This window comes from Corvus hawaiiensis, chromosome 2 (assembly GCF_020740725.1).
Source record: "Corvus hawaiiensis isolate bCorHaw1 chromosome 2, bCorHaw1.pri.cur, whole genome shotgun sequence".
Taxonomy (NCBI): Eukaryota; Metazoa; Chordata; class Aves; order Passeriformes; family Corvidae; genus Corvus; species Corvus hawaiiensis.
In genome coordinates this window covers 54,373,671-54,399,043 of record NC_063214.1, presented here as the reverse complement: position 1 = coordinate 54,399,043, position 25,373 = coordinate 54,373,671, and the positions used below count along the sequence as shown (strand labels likewise).

General features: G+C 40.0%; 1 protein-coding gene and 1 long non-coding RNA gene across 13 annotated transcripts in view; one reads left to right on the top strand and one right to left on the bottom strand.

Annotated features, from left to right (window-relative positions):
• Positions 1 to 15,692, bottom strand: part of NBEA (neurobeachin) — a 467,485-nt gene extending 451,793 nt beyond the window's left edge. For 10 of the 12 annotated variants that reach the window (XM_048295082.1, XM_048295087.1, XM_048295089.1 and 7 more), the window contains exon 1: positions 15,170 to 15,682. In XM_048295082.1, coding sequence (XP_048151039.1) covers positions 15,170 to 15,454 — 285 coding nt within the window. In that variant the 5' untranslated portion in view covers positions 15,455 to 15,682. Of the gene's footprint in view, positions 1 to 15,169 lie in introns of all 12 variants that reach the window. The other 2 variants (XM_048295094.1, XM_048295084.1) reach the window with 2 other exon arrangements.
• A 57-nt stretch (positions 15,693 to 15,749) lies between these two features.
• LOC125321783 lies at positions 15,750 to 25,095 on the top strand. The gene is made up of 4 exons (XR_007201687.1): positions 15,750 to 15,909; positions 18,462 to 18,535; positions 23,903 to 24,024; positions 24,150 to 25,095. It is a non-coding gene; the product is annotated as an uncharacterized LOC125321783 (long non-coding RNA).
• The last annotated feature ends 278 nt before the right edge of the window (positions 25,096 to 25,373 follow it).

The following is a 25,373-nucleotide window of genomic DNA, read 5'->3' as shown; positions in this document are numbered from 1 at the left end:
TACTTATATTTACATTTATAATTTACTGATGCTCACTAGACAATCCATTTTCTTGCCATGAATTTTTAACATAGAAAATACGATCCAACTAAACAATGTGTGTGCAGTTAAATGGTAGTTTGCAATTAAACGTGCCAGACATCTGTGAAAGTCTTAACTGGTCCTGTACAAGGAAAAAGGAATGTCTCTGCAATTTTAAAAGCACACAAAATTAAACAGTGTTAATCTCACCTACACAAAGAAAATCTCATGTAAGCATCCATGGTATAACTACCAAATACAGATAAAGGCAATCAAATGTTTCCGGGTAGAACACACACATATATACTAGACTCTGGCAGTGAACCAAAACAGAAAATACTATTTGACAGTGATAAGAAGGAAGGCATTCAAACATGACCCTGAGCTTTTCTTCCATGAAAAAAGAAAAAAACTTCCAGCCTTCCTCTTTAAAATACAGATCCCCTAGTACTGCGCCATGGCAGTGTAATGCTTAACTTAAAATTAGTTGGGTGCATTTTGAATATAACCCGAACTAACAAACTTACAAAATTCCCGTCCATTTGTTTGTTAAATTTAAATTGTAGCTTACCAGTTTACCAACAAAACAAATAAATGACAGTTTTCTAAAAACAGAGTTTTAAACAGCAGTAACTGTCTGGTAAGACTTGAAAACATTTAATTTCCTTTTTAACACACTTAATTGTAGTATTACAAGCCAGGGTAAAACATGTCACCCATTATGAACTTGTCACAATAAGAACAGATACAGTCTTCTTTCTGTTCAGCTAGAGGCTTTAAAAGCACAATGTAGCTATAGGATACAAATCCTACAAACCGCAAGTTCTGAGCCTTCCATGTGAAAGCTGGGCTTGCATTTCCAGCAGATGTGTCATAATAGGGGTGCTAGTTAATAGGAAATAATCCCAAGATGCATAAATAAAAGCTATAGAGCATCAAATGTAAGCACTTTCATCCACATCACATGGAGTGGAATGTGGAATCAATAACACAAAAAATTTAATACAAACTGTTTACTGGTATCACTGTCCTCCAAGAAGTCCCCGAATAGCTTCACATGTATGAAGAGAGACATTAGCAACCTGCATAAGAAAACAAGCTGATTCCTCTCTGTCAAACAAGACTTTCCAGAGGTAGCAGTGGAGTTACTGAAGAGCTGCGTGCCACCGCCTGTTCTCATAACTAGTCAGAATCTATCGGGGTACCACAAATGGCAATGCACCTAGCACTGCCACTATGCATAGCTACGTGTTACTCATCACTCAAAAGTATCAATCACCTTTTTTAATTATACCTCACCACTGCAAACACCAGTGCAATTAAGAAAGTCCACAATTCAAAAGCTGAAAAGTAGCTGTTTGTCAAAATACAGACAAATTAACAGTAGTGTATAACGATCAATCCCTGCACAGAATTCTAATTCTGTTTACAACTACAAATGAAAGTATTTAAGCTACATGTGTAGCTCCTCATACCTGGTGCCCACCAAGGCACTCTATCACTGCCCTCCTTGGCTGGACATGGGGAAAAAAACACAACAAAAGTCTCACGGGTCAAGATAAGAGCCAGAACAGAGAAGAGATCACTCAGCAATTACTATCATGGGAAAAACAGGCATGACTTGAGAAAACAAATTTATTAAAAATCAAGAGTAAGAAAATTATAAATAAAATAAAACCTTAAAACACTGTCCCTCCATCCCTCTCCCTTTTTTCCAAGCTCAACTTCACTCGCAAATTTTCTCCCTCCTTCCCCCAAATAATGAAGAGGCACAAGGAATGGGGGCTGTCATTTGTCCATTTCACATTGTCTCCATCACTTCTTCCTCCTTGTTATGCTCCCATGCTCCAGCATAGTGTCCCTCCCATGGGACACATTCCTCCATGATCTTCTCCAACATGGGTCCCTTCTACAAGCTACAGTTCTTACAAAAATTGCTCCAGCATGGGTCCCTTCCACGGGGTGCAGTCCTTCAGGAATAGACTGCTGCAGCACAGGTCCTCCATGAGTTCTCAAGTCATGCCAGAAAACCTGCTCCAACACAGGCTTTCCATGGGGCCACTGCCTCCTTTAGGCATCTCTCTGCTTCCTGGATCTCCACAGGTTGCAGGTCGATCTCTGCTCCCTCATGGACCTCCATGGGCTGCAGAGGAACAGCTGCCACACCATGGTCTGCACCACAGGCTGCAAGGGAATCTCTGCTCCAGCACCTAGAGCATTTCCTCTCTCTCTTCTTTCACTGACCTTGCTGTGTACTGGGCTGTTCCGCTCACATATTCTCACTCCTCTCTCCAGCTGCAATTGCTGCTCTGCAGTAACTTAAATCTGTTGCCCACAGTCACTGCCACCATCACTGATGGCCAGCAGTGGGTCTGTCTTGGAGCTGGCTGGCACCAGCTCTATCAGACATAGGAGAAGCTTCTCGAAGGTTCTCACAGAAACCATCCCTGTAGCCCCCCCACTACCAAAGCCTGAACACATAAACTCACTACATCCTCTGAGACCACGATTATACCACTCCAATCCCCAAACCCCACACCTTCAAAAACTGAGCATTATCCCAGACACTATCCCCATGAAGCATCATAATATATTTTTAATTTGACATTCTACTCCCCAAAGATCAGTTTTATTACTTAAAGTATTTTCCTTCTACAGCTAATTTTGATGCTTATACAATAAAAGACTTCAGGCAAGTCTTTGTTTTCAGTCACAGTACAAACCTATTGACCTGGAATGATTATTCTTAACTTAAAAATATATGAGAAGAAAAAGACCATTGAAAAATAATGAAATATTACAGGGGAAACAGAACACAGACTATGGAGCTGGAAGCTACTTACCATATAGCAGTACCAAAATGTATTAACAATTACTGCTAAATGCTACTTTTCTCAATAACTCTCTTGGCTGTATTAATTTTTAATAATGCTCGAGTAGCCTTTCATTATAGTGTTTTAAAGATCTCATTTTGCTACACTAAGTATAGACTATTTAGTTGGATTTCCATTTTCTAAATAAATAGAAATGCCAAAGAGTTCTTCTGAAGTTAGGATTGCTTTTAGACCACAAATCTCCCTATCTCCCGGGCAATCTTCAGGATTTCTTAAAGGAATTTTAAATCAAAATTCATGTTGGCTGTACTGTCAACTGCAGCTGTGCCATGTCCTGCTTGTACTATGAAGTATGTGATGTCCTCAACCATTCATGCTCTACAGAATGTATACGTAAGAGAATTTTTAAACCCATGATTTTTCAAAAACTAATGCAACAAACATACACAGCGAGTTCAGATGTACTGCTTAAGCAAAAACAACCCAATGCTCATGCTCAAAAATGTTCAGGTGGCTTCATCAGCTTCTTACTAAGGAAGGCCTAAAATCTACTATAACTCCACAAGGAGCATATGAGAGAGGAGTTTTGAAGTAATAATTTAAACAAGGTGCTCCCAAGATTTCTCTGACCTCCAGAAAGGATTTAGATTGTAATGACACTTCTAGACTTCGACTGGTTTTTTTCTGCACTTCTGGATAATACCAGATTTTTGGTACAAGACACATTCAGGATTGATCTCGGCCAGGATAAAATACATTGTATGTGCTGCTTTCTTTTCAGAGTGCAGTAACTTCTGGCTAAAACAGAGCTCTGCTGATGTAAATCAAGTTGAAAAGCCAGTTATGTCCTAACTCCTGCATGAGGAAAGCTCCATTACAAGTACTTGCAGCCATCCTAACTTCAGAGGACAGGCTAGGACCATAAACCAAAGCTACGACAAATGATCCAAGAGCTTAACTCTGGACTATAAAAGGTATTTTCTATTTACACTCTGAAACCTCTTAACCGCATTTAGTTCTAAGAGAATGAGGTCTTACTTAAAAAATTTCAACACAAAGCACTTTGAAACCCATGTCGGCTTAGACTCTGGCATTAACAGATGGTGATAATTCCCTCAGACACCTCAAAAATTAATAAAACATCATGTAACAAGTCATTTCAAGGTCTCTGTAAATCTAGGTGGATACTGCATCACTGAAAGAAGATAACCTGTTGTACATAGGATTTTCCACTCATGCTGTTAGGTTTTTATTTTTTAATGTAAAGCTTCCTTTCAATGGTACCATTTCTCAACAGCTAAACTTCATCTACACAATTAACAATTTGGGTAATTCTGATACATTTCTGATACTGTCAAAAAAAAAAAAAGACTCAGCTGGAAAAACATCAGCTTCAACAGCTTAAAAATTATCAGCCTCACTCAGCTGAAACTTCTGCTTCCCCCCTTTCCCATCCTTCTTGATTGTGCTTAGGTACACTACAGGCTCTAAATACATTAGAAACATGTTTGCATTAGTTTGAGTTGTTGGGTTTCTGAAAAAGGGAAAGTTAAACTACAACTTCACGTGACAAAATGGATTACAGACTTGAAAACTACTTTTTTATCTGAGACAAGACAAGCAAATAAGTGAGTGTATCCAAATTTGTTCTTAAATATAATTTAATCACACTCTATTAAGGAAATAAAACTGCAAACAAGCACATACTATTTTACTATAGTTCGTTTTCCCTTGTTATAGAATCACCATAGAACAGCTTGGATTTGAAGGGACCTTGAAGATCATCTAATTCTAATCCCCCTACTATGGGCAGGAACACCTTCCACTAGACCAGGTTGCTCAAAGCCCCATCCAAACTGGCCTTGAAAGTATAAAAAAACCCTTATACTAATAAGGGAAATTATCACAACTGTGAGCACTGGGAATAACCTGCTTTTGGATTTTAGAAAATACCTGTAATTATCAACTTCACTGAAGAACCATCCATTTTAAAGACTGTATCAGCTCCTATTCAGCGAGCACTATATTTAAAATGTCAAATACTGTACTGTATCAACTGTGAAAGACTGACTACCTCCCAGCAACTAAGCCTACACATTGTTCTAGTTACAATGTGTTTATTACTGTATAGTATAAGTTACTTTGAATAAATGCTTTTCTGTTCACGAAACATGAACTATAAAAATTTTGTTACACAATCATCTGTTTCATATATTACAGTTTCTAAGTTGCTTACAGTTATATGCACATAAAGTGCTATTGAATATTTAATCTATAAATATGAGACTATAAAGAAATGAATTTATTATTTTTGACAAACCCAATACAGAATTTCAACAACCTTGGCTCTATACTGAATTTTATATGTTTATTTTTCCTACTAATATCAAGCATCTACAGCTTTGAAAACTATGCTAACAGCTCTTCTAGTTTAATTTCATTTCACACTAATTTGTTGAATAAGGTAGTATTTATAGTATATGTAAGGAGCCACAAAGTTTCATTAACTCAGTATTATGCCATTAACTTTGTACTTTCTCAGCAAAATATCAAATGTAGCTACATTTTATATTTCTGAAATCCAAGAAATAAAGCTTACACACAACCATAATGGTGATTTGCAGAACTGACAGACAGTCTTGGTTTGTGTTTCACCCAAGACTATCTATTAACAAGCAGGCGCAACGGATGAAAAGCAAATGCTCACTGCTGTGGCTCACCAAGGTCTGTTTTTTTCTTGGCTGCATGTGGTGCAAATTGTCCTTTGCTGAGTTAAGTATTGCTACATTGGATTATTTGTGGTAGATATTGCAGTTCATACTGTGAGATGAGGAAGAGGATTGCTATAATTAAAAGGCTTCTGAGACCCCACCTCCCACTTTTTGTCATCTGCACAAGGAGAATAAAGATATATAATAAATGTGTGAATGATTAAGGAATTGGAACATCTGACATACAAAGAAAGGCTGAAAGGAGCTGGGATTATTCAGCCTTAAGAAGAGAAGGTTTGAAGAGATCTTATAAATGTGCATTTGTAGCGGGGGGTAAGGTGGGCAGGGAGTAGGCACCAGGGAGCCAGACTCTTCTCAGTGGTGTGTAAGAGCCCAGGATAGTATGACAAAGTTTCTTTTCAGATGGACTCAATTCACTTCAGCCTTGGATAGTAGACTCAACTCCAACAAGGTCTTCTTGTAAGTCTATTTCTGCATTCACGCAGTGCTCTCTAAGGTATCAAAAGATGCAATTGTTACTGCAACATTTCCATGAGAAACAAGAGCAGATAAAAAAGTCTTTCAAATCACCTAATAAGCTACATAAAACAAAACAAACAAAAACCAGACTTCTACAGGTGCTCTGAAGATATATATGCCATAGCTGAAGATACAGAAGCAGCAGTAGCAAAGATTTTTGGAACCCCAGAAACTAAAACACGAGGCAAGGGCTCCACAAGTCTCTTGAGGGGAAACAGAAGAATGAAATAGCTCCCATCTCCTGAGCATATTGCTTGGAAGACCTTATTCAATCCAATGCAGTCTTACTCCAATGTTTCCGTAAGTTTCAGCCATTCAGTAGATAATTATTAACAGCCAAGAAGCCATCAGAGATATGACTCATAAATACTGCACACACCTTGCCATTTAGAAAAACAGGTAATTCATTTTGCTGGAACAACAGCAGGAAAAGAGGGGGTGCCGAGCACTCATTGGAACTCTCAACCTCAAAGGAAAACAGCAAAAGTCACCAGCTTTGAAAGTATAACACACAACTTAGTAAGGTTCTTTACCTCCTTCCTTATTCCATAACTTAACATAGCTAAAAATGCAGCTTTCAGAGGCCCCTCATTAAAGTTCATTATTGACATAAAAATTATTTTTTGAAGATGGATGAAGCTGATTTTTTTCCTATAAAACAGGCTTTCTTCTCTTTTCAGGCAAAAACTCTTTACCCATTCTCTCAACATTCCAATTCCTGCAATTAAACAGATGCAGTTAATGTCCTTTAGCAAAGATGCTGAATCCCCAAGTCCATTCTCCAGACCCCTGGGAGGCTCATTCTCCCTGCATTCTCGTATCTGCTAGTTGATGTTTGCTCCCATTATGAAGATCCTATGCAACTGGAGCTGATATAGCTCTGTAGGTCCATTCTGACGTGTGTGTCCTATTGGAAGGAGCAGGCAGCTTTCCTGTTCTGCCAGCTATAGAAACATACATTCGACTTTAAGCAGGAATGCACCCCTGATTTCAAATCTCTTTCCCCCCCCCTTTTTTTTTTTTTAATTAGAGGTTTTTAACATTAACAGTGACATAGGAAGATTTTTTGCTTCCAATTAAATCAAGAAATATTTTTTTATGCAGTGAGCTACATTAAATATTGCTGAAAAAAACTCTGACTGCTCAGGCATGAGAATACAAAACAGCTTGGCTTCAGTTGGTTCATTTCTAGCTTGAGTGTGTATTTCATGGCTACTATTCTATATTTAATGAAAGCATATTTTATTGTTTTCTGTAACTGTAGTAAGGGTCTGTTGCAACAGGTTTGTATGGGATTCTTTCTCATCAAAGGATCGGTTTTCAAATTCATGTTTGTGTTTGTAAATATTCAAACTATTTTCTTTTTATGAAACAAAATTTAAAAATCTCAAACCTGCTACAGTGACTCTTAAAGCAGGCAATCAAAATTCAATAAAAGTTGGAAAATTTCATGTAATTTAGTATTTATCACAGAATATGAAGACTTAAAAAGCAAAAAAAGAAGTGAGATCACATAAAACTGATTACAATGCCTCATTGGTTTTGAAGAATCTGCTGAAAGAATGAGTATTTCCATCCTCCTGTCTACACTGTCCCAGTACTACAAAAGCCATGAGGTAACAAAAAGCATGATATGAATAACAACTTCACTTGTTAGCGAATATTTTGCCCTATCTCACTTTCAGCTAATTCCAAAACTTAATACTTATTCTGCATAGTTAAAGAAGGCTTTCAACTCTTAAACAAAAGGGCAGTGAAAGAAACATCATTTTGCAAAGACAGATGCCAAGCATTTGTAAGCTGTTGAACAGCATTAGCAGTACTCGCATTTGTACAAGCTTTCAGTGAATTGTCATGTTGGAACGATTTCAGTGATGCAACCCAATTTTAAAGGAAAGCAGCGTAGTCACATTATAGGGTTGTGTTAAAATAAATAAATTGACATTGCTGGTATAAACATCAGTAACACCAAAACTACTTACTTATTTACCAAAGGTTAATATTTTCCATCTATGTCAAAAGTACAAAAAAAGCTAAACTGTAAAAATTACTGGAATGCAATTTTAGCAGACAATCAGTAGGTTGATCAGACGTCAAGGTGCTTCTCTACTGGAAACAAAAGGTAATCTTTCTCTTAGATATTAATGTCATTAACAATCCTCTTAAATTGGAAGTTAGGAAATTACAGTTCAAACAGCTGAAATCCATCTCAATCCTATAGTTGAAGTGGATGTTTCTATCATTAAGGAAGTAATATGTGACTCTCCACAAATAAAATATTTTTTAATTGTTCATTATCTTCATGTTGATGACCATATATTGGATACTGTATCATTACAGTACATCTATGCCAAGCTCTTGCAAGACAGATGTGGAAGGTAGGTCATCAAATTCAAAACTGATGTTTCAAAAGATCTGCTGCCTCTGATTATAAAAGCAAGTTCTAAATTTGATCCAGACTTAAAGAAAGCTTAAAGGTTCTGTCCATGCAAGAATTAGTAAAACTCTACAATGGGTTTTCCCATAAAAACAAATGGTAATGAATGATCAAATTTCACTAAAAAATAAATGGAACTTCATCAGCATGAACACACACTACTACAGTGACCCTCTGGCCACCAGGCACATTGAATATATAATGAGGTAGCTACAATGATACTGTTCTGTGTAAAGTACAGTAAAACACCATACACTAATGGAAGAGCAACACAAATTAATCTGAAATAGATTTACTGAGACAGGCTAAAATAAAAAATGGAAAAGGTGCAGAACCAAGTAATGAACAGGTAAGACTAAGAGGTTGACTCAAAATAGCTTAGACAGCTTATTAAGTTAACATTCTGTTAATACGGTGCACAGCATTTATCAGAAAAGATTCAGTTTTGGTACTAACCCAATCACAGATTTCATTTCACTTTGACTAAATTCAAAACAGTGCAAAACGGGAACAAACACTTTGGTAGGAATTCAGAGACGATTACGCAGGTTTCAGGTGTTAGTTTTTGGTTGGGTTTTTTTAAGGATGCAATATAGACAGTTATTCATATATTTAAGATGTATGAGTGAAGACATTGAAAAGCATTAACATGAAAGAAAAAACTGCACCACAGCCTCTTAGACCTCAGCCTCATCAATGTTATGAGCCATGGCCCCAAGTTCTACCCCTATGAGTACTCATCTGAAAGCAGGGAGGGGAGAAATAAGGAGCGTAGAGAGAAAGGTTAGTGTATAACCCAGTACACAGCTAAACACTTAGTCTTGTAAAACACATGGCTTAAATGGGGCATCAGGTCACAGTTTTGTAAAAATAGCATCCTGATAGAGAAAGGTGCTAACAGGCAGGTTAGGGTACAGTTAGGGTCTCAGGAGGGACTAGGGGGAAAGGTGGTGGATTGCAGGTGTTTTTTCAATACCAGTCTCACAACTTTATTACTTCAGTGTGACAAAAATAAAAAAACCTCTAAGTATTCACCTCCCTTATAATCCATGAACTGAATCCTGTAAGGACAAGTGAGAAGTAAAGTTAAGTAAGATGTAAAGCTAAGAAGAAAATAGCTATTCAGAGTTAAGCATTAAGGAACACTCAGTTACATGCTCAACAAGACAGATTTTTAAAAGTTATCACCTATAGAAATGTATCAACCCCTCATAACAGAACTCCAGCAGATTCCAAGCCACCTGCTGAGATACCATTAGTGCTTTACGACTGATACAAGGATTGAAAAAGCTTCTCAGCCATAAGCACTTATTGCCAAAGATTAGATTGAAAAGCCCCCAAAAAATCAGTTATACTAAAATAATTAAATGAACATTCAGTCATCCAAGGATTTTCTGTAACCAAAACTAAGTTTTCCACAGAAGCATTAAATGATGACAACAGCTATGGTACTCTAAAGTAGCTGCCCATGGAATGTTATGACAAACTCTCACATTAGATACTCTCTTTTCATCTGGCTCTGGTAGCTTGTACAGTAATGTCCAAACACAGATTAGCTGGATAGATGAGCAGGGACCAAAGGACCAGTGGGACAGACAGTAACTTGGACAAGGACTGCCACCTTCAGTTAAGTATTACCTAAACAAAAAGCAAACAAACAAAACCCCCAAAAGATCCCAACTTCAAAGATTCCCCAAACTCCACTTTTTTGATTAGTACCATCTACCAGCAGAGAATTATACTCAAAATGAGAAGGCTTTCACCAAGAAAATGCAGTAAGATTCTCAAGCCTGCGAAGCTAGTTCCACAAGAAAAACAGAAGTCATATGATGGAGGCTACAGCTCAGGAGGCCCACGCTTTCTCAGACTACAACTGCATCCAATGAACAAAAGTGTTTCCTCCTCCCCACATAAAAGTAGAACTGTGCTATGGGACAGTGCAGCAACCAAACTGTAAATGGATTCAAAGAACTCAAATACCAAAGTCAACTACAGCTTAAGAAGACCCTCAACCAACCTCTGAAAAAAAAGAAGTACCAAAGGAAAAAAAAATAAAAACCATCTTTCTTCCACAGGCCTCCCTTTACATTTTTCCTTATGCCCAGTACTACAGAAAGCCTGTAGATCTCTCACATAATTCAACCCATTTGCTCTGAAGCTGCAAACGCTACTCCTACGAGTAGACAATGTGACAGAGCACTAAAAAATGGCTTACCTCTTGTGATGGGTGACTAACACTGAAGTAGGATGGAACAGCCAAGAAAACGAGAAGAGCTAGGCAGAAGCGTGGGCTGCAGTCAACAAGAACAGAAAAAGACTTTTTGAACTAAGCCTGGTGTTTGACCTACTTCGTACAAGCACTCTCTAGCCTGACAAAACATACATAAAAGCTTTCCAGATTGCACAAGGAGAACCCTGGTCAGCTACACCTGTATCAGACTGAAATCTGTTCAAATCTGCATCACATCATCTGTTCAAGACGCCCAGGCAAAATGAGCAGCATGTTTCAGCACCAGTCACAACTCTTTTAGTATCATTCAGCTTCCTGTTCACCTTGCTTATTGTGCACTGCCACAGAATCAGCACTACAAACCCCAAAATTAAAAATGCTAGGAAATTCAAACTGGAACAGAGAAAGGTTCCTAAAAGCTAAGAAACAATGCAACTCACATAGTTGTGTTTGATCAAAGATGGCCAAACAAGAGTCAGTTAAAACATACACAGAAGAAAAAATTCCCAAGACCACCAAAATACTGGAAAAGCAAAGAATTGAGAAAGCAAGTCAGTAAAATAATGGAAGGAAAGACCAGTCAAGGTGTATTCAAGAAAACATATTAAAATCATGTGTAGGAACTCTGCACTAGGAAATCAGATAAACAAAAGTAGATGAAGTAGAATACAGATAGACTGACCCACTTCCACTTTAATATCACATTTTCTGGAGCACATGGGGTAGAATTTTATTTTAAACATCAGTCTAACGGCAACAAGCACATCTACCATGCAATAACAACATCCTTGACAGCACCCTAAGAAAACTAATAGAGCTGTTCAAAGGGGAAAGGTCTCCTCATCAATGGAAGCACAGAACTGGTGTCAAAATACCCCAAAGAGAAATCCCTCAGAGCAATTAGAGGATTACACTGTTTTTAAGGAAAGCCCTTTCCAGTTTGGTGCTTTGCAGTACACAAGGGTCAGTGAACACACATCTCAGAGAGAGCATGCTGAGCCTGGGAATTCATATTAAACCCACGGACCAAAACCAAAATAAGCACCATCACAGGAGAATGCATGTGATACAGCAAGGCAGAAATGTAAAAAGAATACAATATTCTACAAAATCATTCTAAAAAAGCATTCAGCTCATAGATTCTTAAGATCTTCTGACCTTCACAGTACTAACACCAGCAGGTCTTTCTAAGGATAACTGAGTCCTTCATAGGCATTGGCATACAAAAGGTTGAACCCTCTCTTCATTATGTCTTTAGCTATAATGTTAAACAATGAAAAATAACACAAGTAATACTAGATATTCTACAAAGTGATACTCCATTAAACAAGTTCACCAGTTTAACAGAACTTTGTACACAGCAAGTTCTGAGGAAACACTAAGTAAAGTACCAAGAGAAACAACCAATCTCAAAACAACCAATCTCACAACAATGAAGGCATGCCAAAGAACAAATACTGTCTGAGCTGAAAGTACACTGTTAAAATTTGGAAAAGCTGAAAATCCAACAAGATATTAGACCAGAAAGATTTTCAGCACTGCAAAAAATACACTTCCTCACCTCATAGATACAATAAATCACTACGTCTATCATTATCAGAAGGCACTACATGATTAAGTCCAAATGCAGTAATAGAGATCACAGTGTGTGGCCACCAAAACAAACATTCAAAGATAGAAACTCTTCAAGAGAAACCCAAAAAGCACAATTTAACAGGAAAGAAGAGTGACGACCTCCATGACAAGGGCACAGCAAATCAAAGTTTTGTCTCGGACATTTAATGCTGCTTCCACACAGATTCAGGAAGAATGAACAGACTTATCTAAGCTTTACACAAAAGACAGCAATAATCTCAGATAATAAAATTTAAAAAGTATCTCCATCTTTAACTTATGATTCTCTCTGATAATAAAACATCTCAGCTATGCAGAATTCTTATACTAAAAAGCTATTACCAAAAGGCTTATAGCAACCCAATATGGCATAGTATAGGTTATATTTCTCTCAGAAACTTAACATATCAACTGATGTATCAAAACAAGATCAGCTCTTTAGCACTGTTCAGTCAGTATCACACTTGCATCAAAAGTCATTCAGGAGTAGTACAGGTAAAGACTGAAGAAAACAAAACAACAAAAATACCAGACTAAATAGTTCTCTCTACCCCCAGCCACCCCCTGAAAAATGCTAAAATAGCAAACAGCACTTTATTTCAAGTTGCTACTGAAATCCTTAATACAGAATCAGACAATGTTTAGTAGTTTAGGCATATGCCATCAGCTTTACTTTGTATCTGCCATATCCCCTGTTTGTTTCACATGTGAGTAAATTAAGTTTAAAATATAAAAAAATAATTTTGAAACATTTACTGCCTTGAGAAAAAAAAAATTACAGACACAATATAATCTCTCTCTGCTTTGTGAATACTGACTGTTGTATATTAGAGTCCATCTGTTAAGTAATGACTGATCCAGGATGCATCGCTGCTGCAGCAGACTCACAAGCAGTTTCACATTCATATATGTCTCCCAGTGCTGAGAGAACTGTTTAAACACTCTTGTGTTTATTTTAAAATATAAACATTGTTTTCAGAAACAGGGACTAATTAGCAGGTCTGTCTTATATGCAAGCAATGGATGTACTCCACACAGATATCAAAACATACTCTTAACCTCTCCACCAAAGACAAGCCAATGTTAATCCAGTTGCTGGTGCACTAACAACCAGAATTAAAATGAGCTTAAATACCAGTAAGAATGAAAGAAGAAAGAAAACCAGAAAAGGATTAAACATCTTTGTATCCGTCATGATCTACACAAAGCCAGTTAATAAAATAACTGCATGTCATCCACTTATTTTGAGTGCTACTTTTAAAGAAATGGGTAATAAACCAATGAAGTTATGATGACTTGTACCACACTTGTACAAAGAACAAAAATAAAATTTACAAGTCACATTTCAAGCTGTCAAACAGCTTGTAGAGAGGAATGGGAAATATACCAGATTACTGTTTTGACATATTCACAAAACTATCAGTTTTAACCCTGTGTGTTCAGATAAGCCATAAATATTAAAATGATCTGACCAAATTACGTCCTTCCCTGCATGCTGCAGCTTTTCCATTCAGTCTGTGCTAGGTCAAATGCAAATAACTGTCAAACAGAAGAATACATCTCTTTAAAGTGTTTGAAACAAAATATATTCTTTACATGACTTTGTATAAAATGATTAGAGGTTAGAAGCATTAAACTCATTTGAAACAAAGGCAGTTTCAATTAATTGCCATTCAGTTTTGAGCAGTCATTTTTCTATCCTATTCTATGTGCAAAATTTGAGGGTATTTCATTGACTGAACTGCTTCAAAAGCTTTGCTGCAGCAAATCTCACATTCAGGAACAGCACCAAATTGCACATAATTGAAAGTGATTCATTTTTAGATGCACTCGCTTGGCTTCTGTGGATTCCTCAGGCTTTGGTGTAGGTAGCGCAAAAACATTAAGTCATACAGTCCTGCAGTAACTCTTTCACTCCATGAAGTGAGCAGCTGACTAAGGAGGTACATTTTAGCATTTTCTCCTTGTTTCGGCTATTTACCCCTGTACAATAGTATTTTGCAACACACAGACCTTCGACCAAAGTAGCAACAGCACTTACTTTGCAGACAAGAATGTGTTTTGGAAAGCATGGCAGGTTATTAAGACGTGGGCAACCCAATACAATACTGCAATACAACTAACTCTTTATTACAGATATTAAAGCATACTAAATCCTTGCAAAAATCTCCCTCCTCCCCTTTCCTCCACATAAAATGCTCAACTAGCTCTGATCTAACAGGGTTAAACCCTTCACATGTTTCAGCCACCTAGAAAAGATACCAGCTCAGGCTGGGTTTTTTTAACGTTTTTCAATTAAAACCAGATACTACATTTATGCCACTCTTCTTCCCAAGAGGAAGCTACTAGGTTAAAGGGCAGTGTCCATAACACGAATTTGCGAATTACTTAATCTCCTTATTTTTCTCACTGTAAATTGCAAACACTACATTCTGCAGGAGGCGGCCGGGACGAGGCACTGGGAAGGGGAAGTGGCCTGTCTGTACTAGGCAGGGTCCTGCGTGGAGTTTAGGGAGCGCTGAGGGGGCTTCTGTCACACGCACGACGAGGAGATGAGCAGGTCGCGGCATTAACGAGGAGAGAGAGGCACAAGAGGAGTTTGGGAAGGAAGGATGGTTGGAGAAGGGCCGTACGTGTAGGAGGGACACGGGGGCTGGGAGGATGCAGGTCCCTGTCGGGTGGCACAGGGGCGGAGGGGCGCGGGAGCAGCCTCGGGCGGAGGTGGGCTGCGCGGGCCGGTGCCCGCCGGGGCGTCACCGCGGCGGGGTGCCCGGCCGCTTACCAGGTTCAGCACCGTCTCCACGATGTCCCGGTTGCTGACCTCCCCAACCTGGATGAGTCCGATGAGAACGGCGAATTTCATCCGGATATTGCGGATCGGCACCGACGGGTTAATCATCCCCGCGGGGAGCACCACGGACCCGGAGCCCGACGCCCTCAGCTCCCCCATCGCCACGACGCTGCTGCCGCTGCCGCCTCCGCCGCCGCCTCCACCACCACCGGCCCCGACGGAGATGAGTCCCGCGGGCTGCGGGTCCGGCCCCGACACCGGCTTCTCGCTCGCCATTTACCCCCCGCCGTTACCGGCACCTGCCGCCGCCGCCTCCCCGCCCGGCCGGGCCGAGCCGCGCATCCACCGCAGTCGCACCCGGCGGGGCCGCAGGGAGCCGGCCCGAGGCGCAGGCACTGTCCCAGGAGCCGCTCCCCCGCTCCGCTATAATGAGGGATTATTATGGGCGCCGATGCCCCGTTAGCCGAGGGCTGCCCGGCCGGGGCCGCCTCCCCGCCGCGAGGCCGGGGACGCGGGCGGCGCCGAGCGCGGTGCGGCCCGGGGGGGGCGAGCGGCGCTCGGGGCGGACGGCGGCGCGAGCGATGCCGCTGCCGCTGTTGTTGTGGAGCCGAACCCGCCGCCGCTCACGCCGCCATGTTGCCGCCCCCTGCCTGCGGTAGCCGCTAGGGCGCCTGCGCCGAGCCCGTCGGGGGAGTGGCCGGGCCGGGCCCCCCCAGCCGGCCGGGGCACAGGTGAGCAGGTGCGCGAGGCCGCCGCGCCGCCGCCTCCAGCCCGGGCGCCGCGGGCCGCCGCCCTCCCGCTCGGGGAGATCTCGCAAGGCCGCCCGAAGGGACCGGGTGGAGCCCCCCGTGCGCCCGCCCGGCCGCGCCCCGCCGCCCCAGGGCGCCCCGTGCGGGAGGGGCGGGTGGTGCCGCTGCACCGCGGGGGCCGCAGGTGACGGGGAGGTGCCGCCTCCTGGCCGCCCCCGGGGCCCCGCGGGTCACGGCCCTGCGCTGCCCTCGACCGGCCGGGCAGAGCCGTGCGGCGCCCCTCGGGCCGCTCCCGCACCTTCCAGCCTGTGTGCTGTCTGCCTTGCCTTTTTCGCCCGTGCCCCACGCTGTGTGTGAGGAAAGTGACCGTGCACGGGAACAAATTGCCCGGGGAGGTTGCGGAGTCTCCCTCAAAGTGTCTCTATACAGTCCTGTGCAATGTGGTCTAGGATGGCCTTGCTTGAGTAGTGAGGTTGGACCACCGTGGTCCCTTCCAACCTGACACATTCTGTGATTCTGTGAAAGTGTTAGGGTAGGGACCTTTTGGGTGGGTTTCCTTAGCAGCTCCAGTCTTAGAGAGTGGTGAGGTTGGAGTGAGGGTGTCAGGGAGTGTGCCTTGCTCCTGAGCTGGGGTCCCCTTTGGCATGGGGAGGGACAGGAGAAACCTTGGGATTTCAGCCAGTCTGAGAACTCATGTGCTGCTTGTTCAAGGAAAGGGATATATTCCCAGAGTTCTTGTTAATCTTCTTGCTTAGTGGTGGTCTTACATGCAGCGATGTCCAGTCAACAGCAGTTTTACCAAGCCCCTTGGTTGCAGCAATGCTCATGGCAATGAGCATTTTTGTCAAGCCTCTCCAGTACTAGAGAAACAGAAGTTCGTCTGATGCTTTGAGGGTACTCAAATTATTTTAATAGTTGTTGTATGTGTTGAATAAAGTTGTATATATTTGTTCTAGGTGTGCTGGGGTTAATCCATACCTGTCAAAAAAGACGTTCTTGGCTTCATAGTGACTCTCATCACAGAGTTTAATTTTGCAACAAAGCTTGGCCCCTGGTCGTAGAATACCGTTCATCCTGACTCTCTGTAGCCCCAGACTTGGGGTTTTGGCTGAATAGCTGGTCCTCCTTATATCCATCTTTAGGTAATAAATTGCATAAACACGATGAATCAGCAGAACTGGATCAGTAAATCCTCCTAGATTACAGCAGCTGCTGTAAGCTCCACCAAAAGAAAGAGAATACCTCAGCTCTGTACTAAGATGCATTTGCTCTATGTACTTGGAGATACAGTATGATACCTTTACTTTTTGGCAAAGTTCATAAGTGCTTGTTAGTATGTATAACCTGGAAACATAGACATGACTAAAACAGTGGCTAGCTGTGAAACACAGAGCCAACATTATTTCAGAAAGCTTCAAAAGATGGGAAGAAAACCCAAAAGGTCATTTATGGGAGATAAAAAAGCACAAAGTTTTCTTGGAAGAAATTCCTTTACAATTTGCACCAGCCACAAGCAGTCATGTATGATTCGCAGTAAAGGTGTACTTTAATTTTTTATATTCATGGAGGTGCCAAAGGTTCTATTCTCACCAGCCCCATAGCAGAATTAGCAAAGCTGAATACACACTCACTTAGCTGCTCTCAGGAATACATGACCTCTTTTGCAAAACTGAAACCTAAGCCTAGAATTCTGTAACAGTCTCTAAAAATTGTAACACCTTTAGGAGCTAACCCACGACAGTCAGTTCTCTTCATTATTCTCACATCTACATCTATATGGTGAGACATGTTGCTACAAATAGTATTGTTGGTTGAAAGCTTCATGTAGGCTGGTGGGTTGACTGGTTTCTTGTTCTGATTCATCTCTTGGTTACTGCCTGTCCTTGGCAAATGGGTAGGAGGCTAAATTATAATTGCTTTTTTACTGGTAAGTATATTAAATTGGATTTCTATTGACTTACTGACTTTCACAAATCCCGAAATAACTTGGAAGCTTTGAGATCCATTGTTAAATTTGCCTAAAATTTGTCAGTGACTTGTTCATCCTTGTGGTGGAACAGATGAACTAATAGCACATAACCACACAAATGTTCTTTCTCTCGAAAAGCAGGATAACAAAATATAGTTTAATATGGTTTATTTTCCATTCCACACTTCATGCTACTATTCATGGAAGATTCCATCATTTGCCCATGTCCCCAACTGCTGCAGTAATTCCTGACTACAGCTGTTCCTTATACAACTATCAGTGCATTCCTCCACACTGAGTTTCTGATAAAGCTGCAGTCCTGAGTTTCTTTAAAAGTGTATTAGTCAAATCCTTTATTATATAATACCCAGTTTGAACTAGTTAACATTTCCACTGCTGAAATCATATAATATAGTATATGTAGTATTAGGGGGGAAAAAAATCATTAAAAGAAGGTTAATTCCCAACAATATGTTTAATAGGAGAGACTTCCTTTAGTTCTTAAACTCATGTTTGATTTTACAAATAAATTTTGACAAAATTATGTTCTCTTTATTTTTATAAGCTGGAGCGTTGTAAAGAAGTAGCTGTCTTCTCTAATCAACAGTGTTTGTTTCTGACAAGCAAACTTTCATTGAGGTGAGCCATTCATCAACTCATGTGAACATTATTGTAGCACTGTCACTCTGAAAGAAAAACAAATTTGAAACATTAATCTCAGCCCTTTAGTAATTGCAGCTCTGGTGTTCATTTGCTTCCATTCTAACACCTCATCAGACTGAAAATTAAAGTAAAAGTACATGCACAAGAAATGCTATAGAACATGATTCAGATCTTTCCTTTAAAAATATTGTTTGTCTCATCTTCTTGATATTGACATATTCATTCCAAAGACTGTGAATTTCTCAGTGGCAATTTCATTCATAAGATGTTTAGTTGGATCTCAGTCCAGCAAGGTGCTCTGCATTAGCAAATCATAGTATTTGCATAACTGTAGCCATTTCTAGGTCAGGATGCAAGATCAGCCGTTGACACAGGCCCAGACTAGGTGTGGCAGGAGTGAAAGGATGCTATGCACTTCTTCATCCTTCACAAAAACAGGACTGATGACAGGATCCAATCCTGTCTGTTTCTGTACCTTTTACAACACTTGCTCCCCACTGAAATGAGAGAAAGCAATCCCTTTGTTTCCAGAGCATACTTTTCCCTCAGCTGTAATTGTTGACGGGAGGGAATTTTTCTTCCTATGATATTCTTCAGATTTTCTCAGATTCCATTCTCCATAAATGCCAGAAGGTGGTCTCAAATATAATATCAAAAAACAAAGAAAAAGGCCTTTATCCATGTTATTATGTCTGCCACAAGCAGATGGGGAAGAAAATAAAACTGACAAAGTTTAAAGTTTTAGCTCAATTTTTATTTCAGTTCTAAAATAAATTCTAGCAATACTACTTCATTTTGGGGGTAAAAAGATTATGTAATCATTCAACTGTGAAAGCTTGAAAGAACATGCTTTAGAAGACAGACTCTTGGCTACAAAACATGGAACTATTTCAGTAAATAGGGACTGCTCTGTACAGGCATATGTTTACACTGACTCTTATAAGTGTTTTTTTTTTAAATAATGAAATTATATAGATCAGAGCTGAACCATGACTGAAAGAAGAGAATTTTCATTTGTCTGCAACTGTGGCATCAAAATACTGCTTGCTTTACCATGTCCATATGAGGACTCCTGTTGTGTTTAATTAGATTATTCTCATGAGTAAGGATAATGTGATTTGTTCCTGTGCCAGGATCAGGAAGTGCTATTAGCCCCTTTCTCTTGAAAACCAGGATTTCTTGTAAGTTCAAAAAAAAAAAAAAAACCCTGGCAAATGTAAAGAGAAACATCATCACAGCATCTAAATTTTCCCTGCTATGCATATGGATTGCACCAGATAGAATCATGGAATGGTTTGGGTTGGAAGGGACTGTGGGGCCCATTAGCTTGTGGCACAATGGACAAAGAAAGCTCTTGGTCAGACAGTCTCTGGTGCCAGAGAGTTAGTAGTCGTGGCGAGGGAAAGAAGCCTCTCCCAGGATGCCTTGTTCTGTTATGATAATGTACCCCAGTTGGCTGTTGGCCCTTCCCCTTTTCCACTCCCCCAGAGCTTCCCCATTGGTCCTTGTTCCTTTGTCCTGCCTTTTCCCTGCCCCCAGATAAAACCCTGAGTTCACAGATGTTCTCGTCTTTGCCTCTGGACGTTTCTACGGTGTAGGGGGGGTAAATGCTCCTGTGGGAACCCACGCAAAGAGCCTTCCTGCCTCTTTGCTGCCGACAATATTACTGAAGCTGTCCATGCGTTTGTGCATGCACACGTGTGACCCCACAGAGCCGGACAGAGACAGTAACAAGGGACCTTAAAGATCATTTACTTCCAAGCCCCTTCCATAGACAGGAATACCACTCACTACACCAGGTTGCCCAGGATCTCACCCAACCTGGCTTTGAACATTTACAGGGATGGGGCATCCACAATTTCTCTGGGCAATTCATTTCACTGTCTCACCAGCCTCACAGTGGATTTCCTTCCTAATATCTAATCTGAACCTACCCTCTTTCAGGTTAAAGCCATTCCACCTTGTCCTATAATTAGATGCCCTTTTGAATTGTCCCTCTCTGGCCTTCCTGTAGGCCCCCTTAAGGTTTTGGAAAGTGCTGTAAGGTCTCCCTGGAGCTTTCTCTTCTCCAGGCTGAGTGACCCCAACTCCCTCAACTTGTTGTCACAGGAGAGGTGCTCCAGTCATTTGATCATCCATGTCCTTCTTGTGTTTGGGGCACCAGAGGTGGATACAGTACTGCAGATATGATCTCACCCAAGCACAGCGGAGGTGGAGAGTCCTCTCGCTTGACCTACTGGCCACGCTGCTTTGGACAGAGCCCAGGATATGTTTGGCTTTCTGGGCTGTGGGTGCACATTGCTGACTCAGGTGCAACCTCTCATCCACCAGCAACCCCAAGCCCTTCTCCTCAGAGCTGTCCCAAATCCATTCTCTCCTCAGCCTGTATTTGTGCTTTGTATTGCCAAGTCAGGTGCAGGACCTTGCACTTGGCCTTGTTGAACTTCACATGGGAGGCACAGGCCCACCTCTCAAGCCTGTCAAGGTCCCTCTGGATGGCTTCCCTTCCCTTCAGCATGTCAATCGCATCACATAGCTCAGAGATGTTTCATTCACTGTTTTTAACTTCCACATGACAGGGTGCACTAAAGCAGAAGTAAAATAAACTAGTTTAATTTTTTGCTACTCTAACTGTAAATAACTTCTACATGCTTTTTCTATAATTTCTTACTTTAGTCTTGAAAGAGAGCAATATTAAAAAAAATACCTTGTAGGTATTTTTTGAGGCAAGTTGTTACATCCTGTGCAATTTCAGAAACGCTGTAACAGACCTTCCATGTGAGATTCTCTACATTTCAATCACGGTGAAGCAGATGAAGACAGTATGACTTCAAGAAGTTATTTTGTTTTTATTGAAATAGGTTATCCAAATAATTCGGCTGAAATTTTTTAAAATATAGGTATTATCTATAAGAAATTTGTATTAATTTGTATTAATCTCTCTGATTTTAACACTCAGAATACAAAAAATAAAATAGACATTATGTTTGTTCTCATGGTTATAAATTCTACTGAGAAGAATTCATTAAACATAAGCTTTTAGAGTAAAAAGAGGTAATAGTCTGAGAAGTAGTTGAACAGTAACCAGATGAACATAAAACAGAACTTTTACTTTTAAATGACGATATGTATTCAGTTTTTCTTTTTCTTTACTTAATTGCTTTTATTAGGGTATAATCATAATAAAAGTTGCAGAGATGTAAATAGCAGGATTTGTATGTTTGATTACAGAAAACATAGTAGCATGATTTGTTGCAGTAATGCATAGCTTAGGTTCTTGGCTTTGAAAGAGTTTATTCTGTGATTGTTTCACAAATCATGCTTTGAAACTACGAGTTTGAGCTGCTTATTCCGTTTGGACATTTTATTCTCACCTTTCTTATATTTTGCAAGAGTAACCATGACAGCCTTTTTAGTAGTGAAATTAATACAATTTTTGGTATTGATGTTATTATTAAATAAATTATTATGAAGGCCAATTATTAATATTGACCTCTTTGTTGGTTCTCCATAACTGATTTTTCATTTCATTGATATTGATATCTTGACTCCTTGATCTGTAGATGCCTCAATCTATGTTGTTGGCTCTTGCATAATGGGAATGTGGTAACATGAGGGCCCATAAAGATTTATTTTCTAGACAACATTTAGGATCTTAAGAAGAGTCCTGCTGGTCTCCTCTCCTCCTCTTATATTCTCTACTCTTTGTCAAGCACTCACGCTGCCAGCTAGCTTTAAGAATTACCCTTCAATGATTATCACTGTGGCCAAATCCCAGAGAAGTCAGTCCATGCTGCCATTGTTAGTACAAGACACTTTTTACAACTAGATTTCTATGAGCTTTTTTCAGCATAAAATATTAAAAAAAAAATAAAATTCTAAACTCTAATTAGGGTTAAAAACATGTAAATTATTGTTACTTCTGACATGCTTCTTTTAGTGTGTTTCTAGACAATAACTGATGATGGAAATTAACTTTTGGTGGAAACACTGCCATAACACAATAAACTAATTGTTGCTATGAAACATATATTTCTTGAAGAAAAAGACCTAAATCATCAACAAATTATGTTTATTTTATGTGGTCTGCATGCTTTCACTTTAGCTACTTGAAACCAGAGAAACGCTTAGACAGAAAGGATGTTGGTCACACACTTTGTCTGTATGCTGCAGTATGAACAACAGCAGGAGACAAAAAGGATCACAAGCTCTTGTATGTTATTAGAAAAATTAAATTATACCTTTAAGAACTTAACATTTATAACACACCAAGGAGGAGAGATCAACGGAAGGTTTAAAATTGATAGGCTAGTTTATCTCAACATAGTATATGCAACTGATGGCCTAATTTTATTATCAGGGAACACTCAACAGTTATTGATATATCATTGATATTATCAACAGGAACCTACAGTAACTATGAGTATTATTTGACATTATTTCACACTCTACTCAGCACTTGTCAGGATGCAGTCAGAGTCCCATTCTAGGCACCACAATTCAAGAAAAATATGGACAGACTGAAAAGGGTCCAAACCAGGGCTGCAAAGGTGATGACAGGCTGGAGAACACACCCTACAAGAAAAGGCTGAAGGAGTTACATATTTTTTCTGTGGAGAAGAAAATGCTCAGGGGGGACCTCATCACAGTATTCTAGTACTTAAAGAGCATCTACAAAGACAGAGACTCCTTCACCAGGAGTCACATGGAGAAGACAAGTGGGAGTGGGTACAAGTTGTACTGGGAAAGTTGACATAAGAAATGAATGTTTTTCATTGAGAACACTGATTAGGTGGAACAACAGCCCCAGGGATGTGGTAGAATCCCCATCACTAGAGGTTTTCAAGATGCAATCGGACAGGGTGCTAGATAATCTCATCTAGGCTCTCTTTCCCATGAAAAGCAGGACCAGATTATCTGTGGACATCCCATTCAACCTGGGCTATTCTATGATTTAATATTTCTATGATTATCTTCCCATTTTATGTATTTAGCTATTATATCTGTAACTCTGGAAATAGTTTATTAAAAAAACCCAACAAAACACCTAGTAAACATGTTTGTTATATTCCTACAAAGCAACTGATTTCTGAGAAGTTTTCTGAATGAAAATGCATGCAGGATTTATCCAAAGGAATTTATCTAGTTTTTTGTTTGCTTTCACTAAAATGAAAAGAAGGTGTTATTCAGGATAGTTCTTTTGTTTTCTGACATTACTGCCAAAAAAAAAAATCCCAAAAAGTACCACCACCAAAAAGAAAGCCATCTATAAGTTAGAAAAGAAAGAGCTGTGAAACACTTCTTCCTCAATTTCCAAGCATTATTTATTTTTCCTTGCTTTAGGATTACCTTTCTGGATATTTTATTGATAATGGCTTAATGATTTACGTCTATGACTGTAAAAGAAGGGATGTGATACCTGGGAAAAGGATGCATTTCTGGATGTTTACAGTTTCACCAAGAAAGTAAGTCAAAATTATTACCCTGTCATCAGAATCCCAATAAGGCTTAAAGTCATGATCTTGTGTTAGTTGTCCAGCATCTTTCCTGATGTCTTATTTTATTTATTATTATTTCTCATGTCTTGCAGATTACAACTTTTAAAGAAAAAATGCCAGTATTGTTTGCTTTTATTGCTGCAACATGACCCTGTTGACTCTTCCTCAGCTTGTGATCCTCTGTTGCCCCTGAATCATGATCTGCAAAAGTACAAACAAGCTGGATGCGCCACATCCTGTATTTGTGCAATTTAGTATGTCTACTAAAAGTAATGCCCTACACTTGTGACTGTTCAGTAACATCCTGTTTTTCTCAGACCATTCCTACAGTTTGTCAGGATCATTTTGTATTCTAATCTTGTCCTCCAATGTACACAGTTGCTTCCAGCCTAGTATTGTTTGCAGATTTAATAAGCACACACTGCATTCCATCATCTAGATCATTAATGACATTATTATATAGTATCAAACCTTGGTCACCCCTGCAGAAGCACACATGGCACTGTTTTCCATGTGGACAGTGAGACACTGATATCTATTCTTCGTTGTAGTGAACAGTATTTACAGGCTTATTACAACCTTATAATAAAAAATTACATACAGATCGTGATTCCAAGTCTTGTTTTCAAAATACATTCTAAGACATTCCTAGAATCTGAGCTGACAATGAGGTGCATGACATAGATTTAGGCTGTCAGGGTCCTTGGAAGTTGACCTGATCTAAATCTCCCTTCTCTGACCTCTCCAGTCCTCAACACTGTGAGTAACGTAGGTTGCTGAAGAACTTTTATCCAGTCAAGTTTTGTATCTCTTCAGAGTTGAATTTTCTCTGGGAATCTTCTTCGACTGTTAGGCCATACTCATGGTTACTTTTTTCTCCTTGTACTTATCAGGAATTTGCTCTCCCACAATTTTTGTTCATTGCATCTCCTATTTTCTTTGTGTAAATCCAAGCAGCCTGGCCCCATCTACTCTGTTTCCACCTACTGTGTAGTTGAAGACAGCAATTAGCTGTCACCCAGCCTTCTTTTATTACAAATTAATAAACACAGCACTCTCAACCTCTATTTATATGTCATGTGCTTTCATTTCCTAATTATTTTGATGGCCTCTGATGGACTCTGCCAGTTTGTCAATGTGTTTGTTATACTGTGGACACCCAAACTTGACACAACTCTCCAAATGCAGTCATCCAAGTGCCAGGGGGAGGAGAGTAAGCACTTCAACTAACCTACTGGTGGCTATGTTCTTACTAATGCAGCCCTATTTGTGTTTAAGCTTGCATTGCTGCAGAACTGCACTGCTTATTCACACTC